This window comes from Diplotaxodon limnothrissa, linkage group LG11, assembly GCF_057381915.1.
Source record: "Diplotaxodon limnothrissa isolate DT_005_m linkage group LG11, D_limnothrissa_male_GT1.1, whole genome shotgun sequence".
Classification (NCBI taxonomy): Eukaryota; Metazoa; Chordata; class Actinopteri; order Cichliformes; family Cichlidae; genus Diplotaxodon; species Diplotaxodon limnothrissa.
The window spans coordinates 16,114,924-16,131,209 of record NC_140606.1 but is presented as its reverse complement, the minus strand read 5'-3'; the positions used below and the strand labels follow the sequence as shown (position 1 = coordinate 16,131,209).

The 16,286-nt window shown below is 45.3% G+C and overlaps 1 protein-coding gene across 1 annotated transcript; it reads right to left on the bottom strand.

The window, feature by feature from the left end:
* Nucleotides 1–9,915: 9,915 nt before the first annotated feature.
* LOC146622530 (C-C chemokine receptor type 4-like) lies at nt 9,916–11,182 on the bottom strand. The gene is made up of 2 exons (XM_085365201.1): nt 11,026–11,182; nt 9,916–10,814 (listed from the first exon to the last, which is right to left on the bottom strand). The coding sequence occupies exons 1-2, from the start codon at nt 11,099–11,101 to the stop codon at nt 9,916–9,918; spliced, it is 975 nt and encodes a 324-aa protein (XP_085221327.1). The 5' UTR covers nt 11,102–11,182.
* Nucleotides 11,183–16,286: the final 5,104 nt, after the last annotated feature.

Sequence of the window (16,286 nt, the reverse complement as noted above, 5' to 3'; positions counted from 1 at the left end):
TACAGTACATCCACTTCTCTCAGGCCTAGGCTGCTCACTAGGGCTGAGTATCATCACTGATTTCTATAATCCATTCAATTCCGGTTCTCAAAGTCCTGATTTGATTCAATTTAGCCTCAGACAGTCAGAAATATTATAATTCTGATCATTTATCAGTACTGATACACATGAGACTTCATCAGAATTGTGAAAATCACAGCAGATGCCTTTGTGTGAAAGTAACTGAGAATAAAACACAGGAAAACATGAAGGAGATTTTCCTGGTCTGGCTTTTTATAGCAGATAACCTTAAAAATATTCTGCAATTTTGCATAATTTTAAGAAATTTAAATTTCTTCAGTATTGAACAGCAGAAATTAGGCTTTCTTGTCCGAGGTCATTTAAGTGAAAAAAGAAAAAGCGCTGTAAACAACGCTAGACTGGTGGGTAATAAGCGAATGAATAATGCAGAAAACAGATTTGAGACGGGAAACTGTTCCTGAAGTACAGAGAGAGAGAGAGCTGTGCAGGAAGTGTGATTTTTATCGTGGTGGAAGCAAAACAGCAAAAGTCAGAGGGAATTCATGACGACATTGATCAAATGTGAAGCGCAGTTTGCTGCTTCTTTTGCTGCAGGCACGGTGAATTTTGGTTGGAGAGAGGCAAAACCTGCAGCTCAGAATCAGCGCAAAAAGACGTAAACACAGCGCGGACCCGAAGAATCGCTAAGCTCCGACAGCGTGTCCGTGTTCAGGCCGTCGGGTGAGAAAGCCGAGAAAGACGAAGCTGATTCTGATGTGTTGGTGTCACGGTCCCCGTGCCTGCTCGGCTGGCCCTGTGTGGCTACATGTTATGTTTTGTCTTTTCTCTCTCTCCTCTCTCTCTGCTCGCTGCCTGGGCGGAGCTCATTGTGAGCTCCCGGCCTCCACCACCTGTAGGCAATCACCTGTGGCTCCTCACCCTGTTTGCTCCTGCTACTTAAGGCAGTGACTGAGAGCACCTCGCCGCTGGACTATTGAATAACGCTCGTCAGTGCTACTTTAGCCTCAGCCAGTTTTGAGCTCTGTCCGTAAAAGTTCCGTGCTAACCCTTGTTCTCTGTATGCAGATTTCTCGTGTTTTGGTTTGGAGACTCTGGACGCTTTTCCCGACCCCGCTCTGCACCCCTGGGAACCCTGGCCCCCTTCTCCCTCACCTGTATATAGTGCACCTGGAGTGTGTAAATAAACCTGTTTCTCTGAGACTTCAGTCTGCGCCGAGTCCTCCCTGCTCCTCCGTGACAGAATAGTCCAGCCAACCATGGACTCAGCGGACTCTGCTTCCTCGGCCCCGGCCCCGATCACCTTGGAGGAGCTACTACACCGGCATGAGCAGATGTTAGTCCGGCTCAGTGGAGAGGTGGCCGCCTTGGCTCTGGCCGTCGCCCAACGAACACCACTAGAGGCGAGCCCCCCCGAGGCGAGCCCCCCGGAGCGCCCAGCCTCTGCCTCATCTCCTCAGGTAACATCAGGCTTTGCTGCAAGCGCTGCTGCACCACCTCTCTCCTCTGTGTCTTTGGATAAGCTGTTGCCCACACCTGAGGCATTCACGGGGGAGCTGGGGAAGTGCGCGGGGTTTTTGATGCAGTGCGCTATGCATTTTCGCCAATTGCCACATGTCTTTTCTAGCGATGAGGTCAAGATCGCCTATTTCGTTCAGCTGTTACGTGACCGTGCTTTGACCTGGGCGCAGGCTCAACTTCAAGCAAACCCTGTAATTACGTATGCTGACTTCCTTTCCAAGTTTAAGGCTGTGTTTGATAAGGGCTCCAGCACAGAAGCCGCCGGTCACCGCTTACTCAACCTTAAACAAGGTAAGCGCAGCATGGCTGATTATTCTGTTGATTTTTGGACCCTGGCAGCACAAACAAAGTGGGGGCAGGAGGCATTAAGGACCACGTTACTAAACAACATCAATGACGACCTAAAGGACGAATTAATGATGCGTGAACTCCCTCAATCTCTGGAGGCTGTTATGTCGCTGTGTATTCAGGTGGATGATTGGCTGCGTGCGCGCCGGAGCGTGCGGAGGCACGCACCGCGGGAGCCGCGGGCAACAAGAGACCCATCCCCCGAGTCACGAGGAGCCCGTGAGTACAGCGGGGGCGAGGAAGGAGAGCAGCCGATGCAGATAGGACGCTCCCGCCTTTCACCCGCGGAACGTCAGCGTCGGTTCTCCGCTGGTGAGTGCCTGTATTGCGGCCGTAAGGGTCACTTTATCTCCACCTGCCCGGCTCTGGCAAAAGAGCGCGCCCACCAGTAATGGAGAGGGTACTGGTGGGCGACCTGTCTGGTAAACACTCCCATCCACGTTTAACATTGCCCGCAAAGCTCATGATACAGACAGCGATTCACCCTCTTTCTGCATTAATAGACTCTGGTGCTGAGCAGAGCTTCATTGATATCTCACTAGCCACAAAGCTGAACGTTGCTACCACAGCTTTGCCTAATCCGCTCCGTGTGTCTGCCTTATCAGGCCAACGTTTGCCAGACATCACTCATATTACTGAACCCTTGTCTCTCACACTCTCCGGTAACCATACTGAAAGGATTAGCTTCTTCGTGTTCAAGACACCGTTTGCACCACTTGTGTTAGGTTACCCCTGGTTGGTGCAACATAACCCCCAGATAGACTGGAAGAAAGAGCGTGTTACGGGGTGGAGTGTGGAATGCCACATGAACTGTCTTAAAACTGCCACCCCCCCGGTCACTCAGCGAACCACAGTTGAGCCCACAGAGGAGTGCGATTTGTCCACTGTTCCCTTTGTCTATCACGACCTGGCAGCAGTATTCAGCAAGGACAAAGCAAAAATGCTCCCCCCCCACAGGCCCTACGACTGTGCCATTGACCTCCTCCCGGGGGCGCCGCTTCCCTCTGGCCGCTTGTATAGTCTCACCCAACCTGAGAGAGAGACAATGGAGAAATACATCACCGACTCGCTGGCCGCGGGCATTATGCGGTCCTCTTCTTCTCCTGTGGGTGCGGGGGTTTTTTTTGTCAGCAAGAAAGACAAAACCCTCCGGCCGTGTATAGACTATCGTGGCCTCAACAGAATCACGATCAAAAACAAATACCCGCTGCCCCTTCTCTCCTCTGCCTTTGAACTACTTCAAGGGGCTACAGTGTTCACCAAACTCGATCTGAGAAACGCTTACCACCTAGTGAGGATTCGAAAGGGAGACGAGTGGAAGATGGCATTCAATACACATCTTGGTCATTTTGAGTATTTGGTAATGCCCTTCGGTCTGACGAACGCCCCTGCTGTTTTCCAAGCGCTAGTCAATGATGTCCTCAGGGATTTTATTAACCGCTGTGCTTTTGTCTACCTTGATGACATTCTTGTTTTTTCAAAGACTGTGAAGGAGCACGAAGTCCATGTGAGACAGATTCTCCAGCGCCTGTTGGAGAACAGACTCTTTGTGAAGGCGGAGAAATGTGACTTCCACGTAGACTCAGTGGCGTTCTTGGGGTACATCATCGCTCAAGGTAATCTGAAGCCTGACCCGGCAAAGGTCCAAACAGTCCTAGACTGGCCCAAGCCCCCAAATCGCCTGCAGCTCCAGCGTTTTTTGGGCTTTGCCAATTTCTACAGGCGCTTCATTAAAGATTATAGTAAGATCGCATTGCCTCTCACAAGACTTACTTCCCCGAAGGTGTCGTTTCAGTGGGACCCGCCAGCCCAGGAGGCGTTCGCCTGCCTAAAGGAAAGGTTTGCCACCGCTCCTATCCTTCAACAGCCTGACCTCAACCAACAGTTCGTGGTGGAGGTGGATGCGTCGGAGACGGGGGTTGGGGCAGTCCTGTCTCAGCGCTTTAAAGGTAAACTCCACCCGTGTGCCTTCTTCTCTCGCCACCTCACACCAGCGGAGCGGAATTACGACATCGGGGACCGAGAGCTGCTGGCTGTGAAACTCTCACTAGAGGAATGGAGGCACTGGCTAGAGGGCGCTGAGCATCCCTTTATTGTATGGACAGACCACAAAAACCTGGAGTACATCCGGTCAGCGAAGCGTCTCAACTCCCGGCAGGCCAGGTGGGCTCTGTTTTTCTCACGGTTTGACTTTTCTCTCACCTACAGGCCCGGGTCACGAAACGTAAAACCTGACGCCCTTTCCCGGCTGTTCACCGTTACGGAGAAAGACCCTGACCCTGAGCCCATCCTCCCCTCCTCCTGCGTGTTCGGAGCAGTCACTTGGGCGATTGAATCCCAAATCCTCGAGGCGCAAGTCACCGAACCCGACCCAGGGACGGGCCCACCAGGGCGGCTTTATGTTCCCACGTCCGTCAGGTCACGTGTTCTCCAGTGGGGTCACACCGCCCGCTTTTCCTGCCACCCTGGACTTCATCGCACGATCTCCTTCTTGCAACGTTACTTCTGGTGGCCCTCCCTGATAAAAGACACTAGAGACTATGTGACCGCCTGTCCCACGTGCGCTCAAAACAAGCGTCCCAACCAACCGCCGTCCGGGTTGCTCCAGCCTCTCCCCACTCCTGGCCGGCCCTGGTCCCACATCGCCCTGGACTTCGTCACGGGGCTGCCGTCCTCTTCAGGTAACACAGTAATACTAACCATTGTGGACCGTTTTTCTAAGGCTGCACATTTTGTTGCCCTCATAAAGCTCCCGACCGCACTGGAGACTGCTCAACTGCTCACGGCACATGTGTTTAGGCTGCACGGCATCCCTGACGACATCGTGTCCGACAGAGGCCCTCAGTTCACCTCGCGGGTTTGGAGAGAGTTCTGCACGACCCTGGGCGCAAAGGTTAGTCTTTCATCTGGTTTTCACCCTCAGACCAACGGACAGACGGAGCGTGCCAACCAGGAGCTGGAAGCTGCCCTTCGCTGTGTTGTCTCCCACAACCAAGGCACCTGGAGCGACCAGTTACCGTGGATTGAGTACGCTCATAACAGCCTCACGTCGTCCGCCACGGGAATGTCGCCGTTCGAGGCTTCTCTGGGGTACCAACCGCCGCTGTTTCCTGCTCTTGAAGGCGAGCATGCGGTCCCCTCTCTGCAACACCACCTCCGAAGGTGCCGTCGGGCCTGGCGTACTACCAGAGCGGCCCTGCTCCGAACTAAGGAGCGAAACAAGGCCCTCGCTGATCGCCGTCGGACCCCTGCCCCTGCATACGCCGCGGGTCAGAAGGTATGGCTGTCCACTCGCTTTGTGCCTATTCGCGCTGAGTCTAAGAAACTGGCGCCCACCTTCCTTGGGCCTTTTGAAATTGACTCTGTTGTCAACCCGGTGTCTGTTCGCCTGAAGCTGCCGCGCAATATGCGCATACACAACGTCTTCCACGTCTCTCAGGTCAAGCCCGTGCTCTCCAGCCCGCTGTGCCCCCCTCTTAGGGCCCCTCCGCCCGCCCAGCTTGTGGATGGTCAGGAGGTGTACGCCATCACTCGTATTATGGACTCTCGGCGCCGGGGACGGGGTTTCCAGTACCTGGTGGATTGGGAGGGCTACGGGCCGGAGGAACGGTCCTGGGTGCCCCGGTCGGCTGTCCTGGCCAAGGAGTTGATCCGGGACTTCCATCGTCGGTATCCGGGTAAGCCTGGTGGGTCGCCGGGAGGCTCCCGTTGAGGGGGGGGTACTGTCACGGTCCCCGTGCCTGCTCGGCTGGCCCTGTGTGGCTACATGTTATGTTTTGTCTTTTCTCTCTCGCCTCTCTCTCTGCTCGCTGCCTGGGTGGAGCTCATTGTGAGCTCCCGGCCTCCACCACCTGTAGGCAATCACCTGTGGCTCCTCACCCTGTTTGCTCCCGCTACTTAAGGCAGTGACTGAGAGCACCTCGCCGCTGGACTATTGAATAACGCTCGTCAGTGCTACTTTAGCCTCAGCCAGTTTTGAGCTCTGTCCGTAAAAGTTCCGTGCTAACCCTTGTTCTCTGTATGCAGATTTCTCGTGTTTTGGTTTGGAGACTCTGGACGCTTTTCCCGACCCCGCTCTGCACCCCTGGGAACCCTGGCCCCCTTCTCCCTCACCTGTATATAGTGCACCTGGAGTGTGTAAATAAACCTGTTTCTCTGAGACTTCAGTCTGCGCCGAGTCCTCCCTGCTCCTCCGTGACAGTTGGGTCCGCTCCGTGTTTAGGTCTTTGTGTGGAATCCGTTAATGAATTGATATCGCTTTATTCAAGCTACTCACCTCTCTCTTCCACCTGCACTTTCAACTGGACCACGGCCAATCAGAGAGGTCCCGCCCCTGACTATCTCTGATTGGTTTAGTCCACGATAGGGGCATAATGTGTGTCTGTTGTTGACCACACGGAGAGTTACAGAGATTTTTTTTTTGTTACCGGAACAGTTGGTCGCACCTGTGCGACCAAATATTTATTTTTAGTCGCACCACTGAAAAATTTGGTCGCATTTGCGACCAAATTGGTCGCACTCTAGAGCCCTGCTATTTGAAACCTCGCAGCAAAATGTTGTAGAAAAGCACCGTGTTTTTTAAATGGACTGACAATGAGGTGGAGTTGTTGCTGCAAGTAACATAAAAGTACAAAGTTGCAAAAGGGTTGAGAATTAAAGAATTTGAAGAAAAGCTATACAACTGCTGTATAATGCCCTCCGCTATCTTAGTATAACTGGTCACATGACTGCATCATATGAATAAAATGCGTCATCGTTTTGAAAAGTCTCCGTTTACGCAGTCTACACTATGCAGCGAAATGTATCCACTTTCAAATGTATCCGCTTTGGAGAGCATTTTCAAAAAGCTCTGTTTTCCTTGACAAAAATCGCTGTCTCAGTGTGGACAGAAGGCCAAAACGGAGAGAAAAAGATGTGTTTTCAAACAAAAATGTATTATTGTGGACATGGCCTATGACTCTGTGGTGGGTGGCCTCTTTTACGGTGTGATCTACTGGGGCGGCAGCATCTCTGCTGGGGACAGGAAGAGACTGAACAGGCTGATCAGGAGGGCCAGCTGTGTTCTAGGATGCTCTCTGGACCCTGTGAAGGTGCTGAATGACAGGAGAATGGTAGCTAAGCTGTGGACAACATCCCCCATCCCATGCAGGAGACCCTGACAGTTGACCCAGTCATTGACCCAGTATTTTCTGTTCATCTGTTTATCCTCTGTATGTTCCACTTCCTGTTTTGTGTTAGCGTTACTCTGTGTGCATTATGTTCCAGTTCTTATTCCATGAATCTTTAGTTCAATTATGTTCAGCTGCTCACTCACCTGTCACCTATCAGTCATTATTCAGCCAGTGTATTTAAGTCCTCAGTTCTCTCCTGGTCTTGGTCGCGTCATTGATGTTCATGTGATGTTCATGTGATGTTCATGTGATGTTCATGTGATGTTGTCACTGCTATCTATGCCACATGTTTGCCTTTCAGTTCAGATCAGTCAGCCATTCATTCAGTCCAGTTATTCAGTCAGTCAGCCATCTCCTGTTTTCGTCATTCGTCCCTCACAATAAACTTAAATAATTTCCCCCAGGGATCAATAAAGTATTCTGATTCTGATTCTGATTCTAAACACCCTGAATCCTCACCGTGAGTTCTGCGTTTGAGTCCTCTTCTCCACATCCACTCAGCAACTCCTGACAGACAGCACTGAACACCTCCTTCAGTGGCAGGCAGTGCTGGTCAAGTTACTTGAAAAAAGTAATCAGTAACTAATTACTGATTACTTCCCCAAAAAAGTAATCCCGTTACTTTACTGATTACTAATTTTCAAAAGTAATTAATTACTTAGTTTCTTAGTTACTTTTTAAAAACACGATTTACAACCTGAATAGGTAATAAAGCGATAGATCTTTCAGCCCAATTCTACTTTTTCTGCATAATCCATCATACAAAATGTAATCAAATGGAAAAGTCTCTTTTTTTTTTAACTTGTTTTATTAGTTTTAACCTTTTAACTTTATGCATGAAGCAAAAATTTAATTATATGCAACATTCTCTGACTGGAAGAAATTTGTTTAATATTTAAACCTACTTTCTGCACATTCCAGAACATAAAATAAAATATTTTTTTGTGTTTACACTCACTCTTTCAAATAGATGCAAGTAAAACACAGCAGGAAATAAATAAAATCAAAGACTCAGCGGTCCTGTTGCTCTGTTTTCACCTGTAAAGCAGGAGTAGGGTGGGTGGAGGTTTACCCTGGTGCAGGTGTGCTGCAGCGGTCAGTGGAAGAATCCGCGAGTTTCTCTGTGAATTTCCACGCTTTAAACGCTGCACACTCATACTCTCTCCCGCACTCGATATATTATCCACAGCTGTTGTCACGAACGTCGCACTTGGTTACGTCACTGTCATGAGACATTCTCGCAAAAAACTCACGGTTTTAGTAACGCAGTAACGCAGCGTTCCTACGGGAAAGTAACGGTAATCTAATTACCGATTTTGCAATAGTAATCCCTTACTTTACTCGTTACTTGAAAAAATCAGATTACAGTAACGCGTTACTTGTGACATGTGCACTACAAGTGGGCCTTATGCTGTATCACACCTACACACATGAGACACTGGGCCCATTTTAATGGAAGATTAGATAGATAGAGAACCCCCCCCCCCCCCCCCCCCCCCCCCCAATTCTTATTATCTTATCTTATCCTATTGCAGTGGGGGTTTTTTTTCTCCTGTAGCTTTGCACTGTCCACTTTCTGCTGAGACACAACAAATTTCCCACGTGTGAGACTAATAAAGGTTATCTCATCTTATCTTTTGAAAATATGAAATCCCCCTTTTCTTTGATGCTTACATGGAACAAACATTGTGTTCAGATTGCTGAACTTTTTAGTCAGGTAGTTTTTGATGCAGCGTCAAAGACTTTTCCACTTTTTTGTTTGAAAGACCCATCATGTCCTTTTTCCTTTTTAAAATGTATGCAAATAATGGGCTTTTTCTTGTTTGTCCTGAAACTCACATTCCCCACGCCAAGGAGGTGGTGTAGTTTTTTTTCCCATTAGCATTGATATGAAATAGAAAAAAGAGAGGCGAAAATATTTGCAAATGAAGAGTTTATTTTTTGTTCTTTCACATATACTTCTTGAATAAACTGACTGTATATTCAGTACAGCTTATCAGGAACTTCAGACCTTCATTTTACTTGAATATGTTTACAATTGATGGCATCTTTATTGTAGGTCTTTGCACCACTTATGGTGCCATGTGTTAGATCATGCTGCTGTTTTACAATAGTAAGGAATGACCTGCATAGTAAAACTAATCTGAGACATCTTCTCTCTTTTCATGACTGTGTACAGAATTTGTCATTGCAGTAACAGTGAGAAATAAAAGAATATGTTCACTGCAAATATTCTTCTCCGAATGAACAATGCACTTCATGACCTTCATCTAATGTAAGCAGAGGACCTGCTGTAACATTTATTGTCTTAACAAAGCGATAATACAAAATCAGGATAGGAGTCAACTCCACTGGCAAGTAGCGACAAATACAAGGAACCATAACATAATACAACAAAATATATCTCTCTCTATATATATATCTATATCTATATGTATATGTACACACACACACACACACACACATATAAAAGGCTGAACATTAAAAAACAGTGTGGAAGTAGGTAGAAATGTGAATAACAGTAAGACAGTGTGCACATCAAGATCTAAAATAGTTTTATGCTCTTTTGGTGTGTTTCTGCAAACATGTAAGGCTCATAAAAGATGTCTGAAGAAGTAAGCAAACTGTTAAAGGTTGCTATAAAACAGCAGGTACGGTTTAACAGACAAGCAGGTTTAATTTAACCTGAGCAGAAGAAGGAAGAGCATTAGAGTCGAAGGTGATTAAGATTCTGGGTGAGACTGCAACCCATGTTGGATACTGCATCCTGGATGAATCAAACCTGTTAAAGAAATGATTCAGTTCACTTGTCCATGGCACGGTCCGCGACAAAATACTTACAACTGCCCTCCACCTTCTACAGTTTAAAGGAGGAGGTGATTTCAGAGCCCCTGGACATAACTGAGCTCCTCCTGAATGAGCTGTCTGTCAGATCTCTGCTGTAACCAGGCATCAACTTTTTCAGCAGCTGCAAGGCTCGTCTCATAAACTTCTCTCCCACAAAAGCATAAATGATGGGATTCAGACAGCAGTGAGTGTAAGCTAAGGCTTCGGTCACTTTTATTGACAGCTTTACATTTTTGTACCAGGTTTGATCATCAGGGATTATTTCTTTGTCCAGGAGGAACTCCAGGAAAAGGGAAATGTTATACGGGGCCCAGAGTAAGAAAAATACAACCACTATACAGATGATCAGCTTGACGATGCGGTGCCTCTTTGCTGTCCTCATGCTCATCAGTGTGGGGATGATCCTGGAGTAGCAACCTGCCATCACCAGCACGGGAATCACGAGACCCAGCACATTTGTGGTGAACAAATCATAACGCTCCCAGACTTTGCTCTCCTTGGGATAGTCACACTGCACTCCTTGGGATTCCTGTTCTTTTGCCTTTCTGAAGATAAAATCCGGCAGAGACACAAACAAGCTCAGCATCCAAACGAGCACGGTCAGAATGATGGCTGCCCTCTTTGTGCGATAACGTGCAACCCTGTGAGCGTGCACGATGATCATGTAGCGGTCCAGCGTCATGACAACCATGAAGAAGATGCTGCTGAAGAAGCCAATGTGGTGAGACCCGGAGATCAAATGGCACATGAAGTCTCCAAAAGTCCACTGGCCAACCCTGGCATAGTGAGAGAAGAATGGCAGCGTGAAGACGAAGAGGAGGTCAGAGAGAGCCAGGTTGAAGAGGCAGATGTCTGTCAGGTTGCACTGATTGCGGTGCTTCACCAGGACACACACCACTAGTCCGTTACCTTTGGGAGACAAAACGCAATAAGTGTACCTGTCACACTGTTACATGTTGAACAACATTCTCTCTTTCCCGTTTCATCTGTGTCTCACATACACACACCTGCATACATAGTTAAAAGTCAGCAAGTTGAAAATTCCCAGAAAAGGAGGTCTGTGCAATGTGTAGTAACAATCCATAATCTCCACAGCATACACACAAGAGGACACACCTACCTATGAAGCCCATGATGAAAACCAAACTGTAGAGAGTGGTGAGAAACACTTTGTTAAAGTCCTTTACATCACCCATGTAGGTAGGAGTAAAGCCTGTGTCGTTCTCAGAGTTGTTGTTAGAAAGCTCATAGAAATATAGGTAATCATAGTATGTGGTGTTTTCTTCTGCAGAAAGAAAGAGAAAGATTTACTATTATTATTTTTTATATTAATTTCAGCACAGGCTACAACAAATAAGATGCAAAACAGTATATCAAAGACTTCTTTACTGCTTTAAACACACGCTACGGTTAGAGGTTAACTGGATTTATTTTTGAATGCTCATTGCATCAAAGTGTTAGGTTTGGTTTCGTAATGCCGTTTCAACCCTTATCAAGTGCAGCCTGAATTTCCAACCTATTGCTGATGACATGTTTCTGTTTTAAAGGAGGTTTTCCTTTGCTATGAGCACCACAAATAATCCATTCACGTCTGCTGGTTTGGCCCCCCAGGGAGTTGACAGTGGGGGTGATTTTGCCACCTATTGGTGCTCATTGGTACTCCGTCCTTGGGAACATTATCATTGAGCCAAAACTTTATAAAAACAGGATTTAATCTGAAAACTGGTTTTATGAGGATTCAAATTCATTACATGGTATACAGCTATAAATCTAGGACAGACTATTTCATTTACTTTGTTTATCTATCTTATTATGATTTTTCATGTAGACTTGTTTTTTGCTGTGTTTTTTGGCACATTTGAAATTTTTCTATACTATTACTGGGATTTTACAAAATTACTATTAGAATTATTCTGAAAGTAACAGATACATGGTTGGAGATAACAGCAGCTGTAAAAGTCATATTAAGGCATTGTGGCAGTGAATAACTTTTATATGTTTTCATCTACTAATAAAAAACAACAGTAAAAATAAGATCTCTAGATTAAAGATGAAATTAGAAATCATGAAGTAGCTTTGACATAGTTTCAGTCACAGCATTTGGTTTTAGATCTCTGTGACAATGAGTGCAGCTTTGAACACTACACTTTATAACCCAAGTAAATTCCCAAGAACTCTGTAAAAAAATGACACTTTAAATAGTCTAAATTGTGGATTAATGTTGAAAGATAATTACCTGACATTGTGATATCTCAGTGAAGGCTCTTCCAACCAGGTCCAGTCAAGAATTACACTTCAAGGCTCCCTTTCCCCGTTTACTGATGTGATCCCTTTAGATGTGCAGAAATGAACTAACTATCAAAAGTTCTGCAGTCCCCTATTGATGAGAACCTAAAAGGGAAAAAAAGATGTTGCTTCCTGTACGTCCCCAAATCTGATCTTTATCAGGAGTCTGCCCTAAATCTAGACTGCCAGAAAATGGTTCAATGCACAACACAGCAAATGGTGACACAAATTCACACCTTCAGAAAATGACTGCACGTTATCTCTTAAAGTGACAGAAGGTTTATTATTATTAATATTGTTACTGATACTATTTTTTATTTGTTTTTCTTTGTGGACTCATTAATGTACACCACTGTTCAATATCATACTCTGTGCACTTACAGGAGTCTTTAGTTGCTATGCCTTACTGTGTTGGACCAACTTTTACCTGCAACAGGTGCTGCAAACATTACTTAGAGATCCAGTATGATTATGTTAGTTTAAATGAATCAACACCCCCGAGTCACTCTAACTACCAGAAATCTCGAACCACAGGCCGCGCGGGCGGTGTGGCAGCAAGTTTTCACACCAGCCTCTTAATTAACGAAAGACCAAGACAGACTTTTAATTCATTTGAAAACCTGATGCTTAGCCTTGTCAAACTCAACCCCAACTGTCTTATTTGTTATCATCTATCGTCCAGCTGGACCTAACACAGAGTTTCTGTCTGATTTCTTGGACTTTTTTTTTATCTGGTTTAGTGCTCAGCTCAGATAAAATAATTATTGTGGGTGATTTTAACATCCATGTAGATGCTAAAAATGACAGCCTCAACGTGGCATTTAATCTGTTATTAGACTCAACTGGCTTCTCTCAAAATGTAAAAGAACCCACCCACCACTTTAATCACACTCTAGATCTTATTTTAACATACGGCATAGAAACTGAACATTTAACAGTGTTTCCTGAAAACCGTCTCCTGTCTGATGATTTCCTGATAACATTTACATTTGCAATAATTGATTACACAGCAGTGGAGAGTAGATCTAATCACAAAAGATGTCTTTCTGAAAATGCTGTAATTAAGTTTAAGAATATAATCCACCCACTGTTATCATCTTCAATGCCCTGTACCAACACAGAGCAGAGCAGCTATCTGAACGCTACTCCAACAGAGGTTGATTATCTTGTTAATAACTTTGCCTCCTCACTAAGTACGACCCTGGATACTGTAGCTCCTATGAAAACTAAGGCCTCAAATGAGAAGTACTTCACTCCATGACTACAAACACGTAGCCTAAAGCAGATAACTCGTACGTTGGCGAGGAAATGCTGAAGATCATCATTTAGCCTGGAGAAATAGTTTGTTGCTTTACAAGCGAGCCCTCCGCAAAGCCAGAACATCTTACTATTCATTACTGATTGAAGAAAATAAGAACAACCCCAGGTTTCTCTTCAGCTCTGTAGCCAGGCTGACAAAAAGTCAGAGCACTGTTGAGCCACCATCCCTTTAATGTTAACTAGTAATAACTTCTTGAACTTCTTCACAAATAAAAATTTAATCATTAGAGAAAAAATTACCCATAACTATCTCACAGATGTAATATTATCTACAGCTACTCTTAGTACCACTGATGTTCATTTAGACTCTTTTTCTCCAGTTGATCTTTCTGAGTTAACTTCAATAATTACTTCCTCCAAACCATCAACGTGTCTTTTAGACCCCATTCCTACAAAACCGCTCAAAGAAGTCCTGCCATTAATTAATGCTTCAATCTTAGATATGATCAACCTATCTCCAATAATCGGCTATGTACCACAGGCCTTCTAGCTGGCTGTAGTTAAACCTTTACTCAAAAAGCATCTCTAGACCCAGCAGTCTTAGCTAATTATAGGCCAATCTCCAACCTTCCTTTCATATCAAAAATCCTTGAAAGAGTAGTTGTCAAACAGCTAACAGATCATCTGCAGAGGAATGGTTTATTTGAAGAGTTTCAGTCAGGTTTCAGAGCTCATCACAGCACAGAAACAGCTTTAGTGAAGGTTACAAATGATCTTCTTATGGCCTCTGACAGTGGACTCATCTCTGTGCTTGTCCTGCTAGACCTCAGTGCAGCATTCGATACTGTTGACCATAATATCCTATTAGAGCGATTAGAACATGCTGTAGGTATTACAGGTACTGTGCTGCAGTGGTTTGTATCATATCTATCTAATAGACTCCAGTTTGTTCATGTAAATGGAGAGTCTTCTTCACACACTGAGGTTAATTATGGAGTTCCACAGGGTTCAGTGCTGGGACCAATTCTGTTTACATTATACATGCTTCCCTTAGGCAGTATCATCAGAAGACATAGCATAAATTTTCACTGCTATGCTGATGACACTCAGCTTTATCTGTCCATGAAGCCAGATAACACACACCAATTAGTTAAACTGCAGGAATGTCTTAAAGACATAAAGACCTGGATGGCCGCTAACTTTCTGCTTCTTAATTCAGATAAAACTGAGGTTATTGTACTCGGCCCTGAAAATCTTAGACATATGGTATCTAACCAGATTGGATGGCATTACTTTGGCCTCCAGTAACACTGTGAGGAACCTTGGAGTCATTTTTGACCAGGGATGTCCTTCAACGCACATATTAAACAAATATGTAAGACTGCTTTCTTACATTTGCGCAACATCTTTAAAGTTAGAAATATCCTGTCTCAGAGTGACGCTGAAAAACTAGTTCATGCATTTATTACTTTTAGGCTGGACTACTGTAATTCATTATTATCAGGATGTGCTAAAAACTCACTGAAAAGCCTTCAATTAATCCAAAATGCTGCAGCAAGAGTCCTGACAGGGACTAGAAAGAGAGAGCATATTTCTCCTGTTTTGGCTTCCCTTCATTGGCTTCCTTTTAAATCCAGAATTGAATTCAAAATCCTGCTCCTCACATACAAGGTCTTAAATAATCAGGCCCCATCTTATCTTAATGACATTGTAGTACCATATCACCCTATTAGACCACTTCGCTCTCGCTCTGCAGGCCTACTTGTTGTTCCTAGAGTATTTAAAAGTAGAATGGGAGGGAGAGCCTTCAGTTTTCAGGCCCCTCTTCTGTGGAACCAGCTTCCAGTTTGGATTCAGGAGACAGACACTATCTCTACTTTTAAGATTAGGCTTAAAACTTTCCTTTTTGCTAAAGCATATAGTTAGGGCTGGACCAGGTGACCCTGAATCCTCCCTTAGTTATGCTGCAATAGATGTAGGCTGTTGGGAGATTCCCATGATGCATTGAGTTTTTCCTTTCCAGTCACCTTTCTCACTCACTATGTGTGAATAGACCTCTCTGCATTGAATCTTACTTGTTTTTAATCTCTGTCTCTCTTCCACAGCATGTCTTTATCCTGTTTTCCTTCTCCCACCCCAACCGGTCGCAGCAGATGGCCCCGCCCCTCCCTGAGCCTGGTTCTGCCGGAGGTTTCTTCCTGTTAAAAGGGAGTTTTTCCTTCGCCCTGTCGCCAAAGTGCTTGTTCATAGGGGGTCATATGATTGTTTTTCTCTTCTACCTTACAATATAAAGCACCTTGAGGTGACTGTTGTTGTGATTTGGTGCTATATAAATAAAATTGAACTGAATTGAATTGAAATTCTGGTTCCATGCTGACGTGATAGCATCGTGCAGTTGCTGTAGATTTGGTGGCAGCACATTCATAAAGACAAACCTCCAGTTCAGCCACATCCCAAAGCTGGTCTGGTGGATTTAGGCTGTGGTGGCTGTGGAAGCCTTTTGAGCACATTGAGCTTGTCATGTAAATATAATAGTGTGAGGTTATTTGAACTCACACTTGGTGGGTGTTCCTGCTGGAATCAGGAATTAGAAGATTAAAACAGTCATGAAGAGTTGCATATAGTCAACAGCAATACTCAGGATGCTCAGTTGGTGCTGAGGGTCACAAACATTTCCATGAAAATATCCCCCACACCATTACACCACCAGCAGCACCATGAACTGTTGATACAAGGAAGGATCGATCCATCCTTTCATGTTGTCTATACCCAATTCTAACATCTGGCATCATGTCCCTGCCATCCAAGTATGGCAGCAGAACTCAAGAATAATAT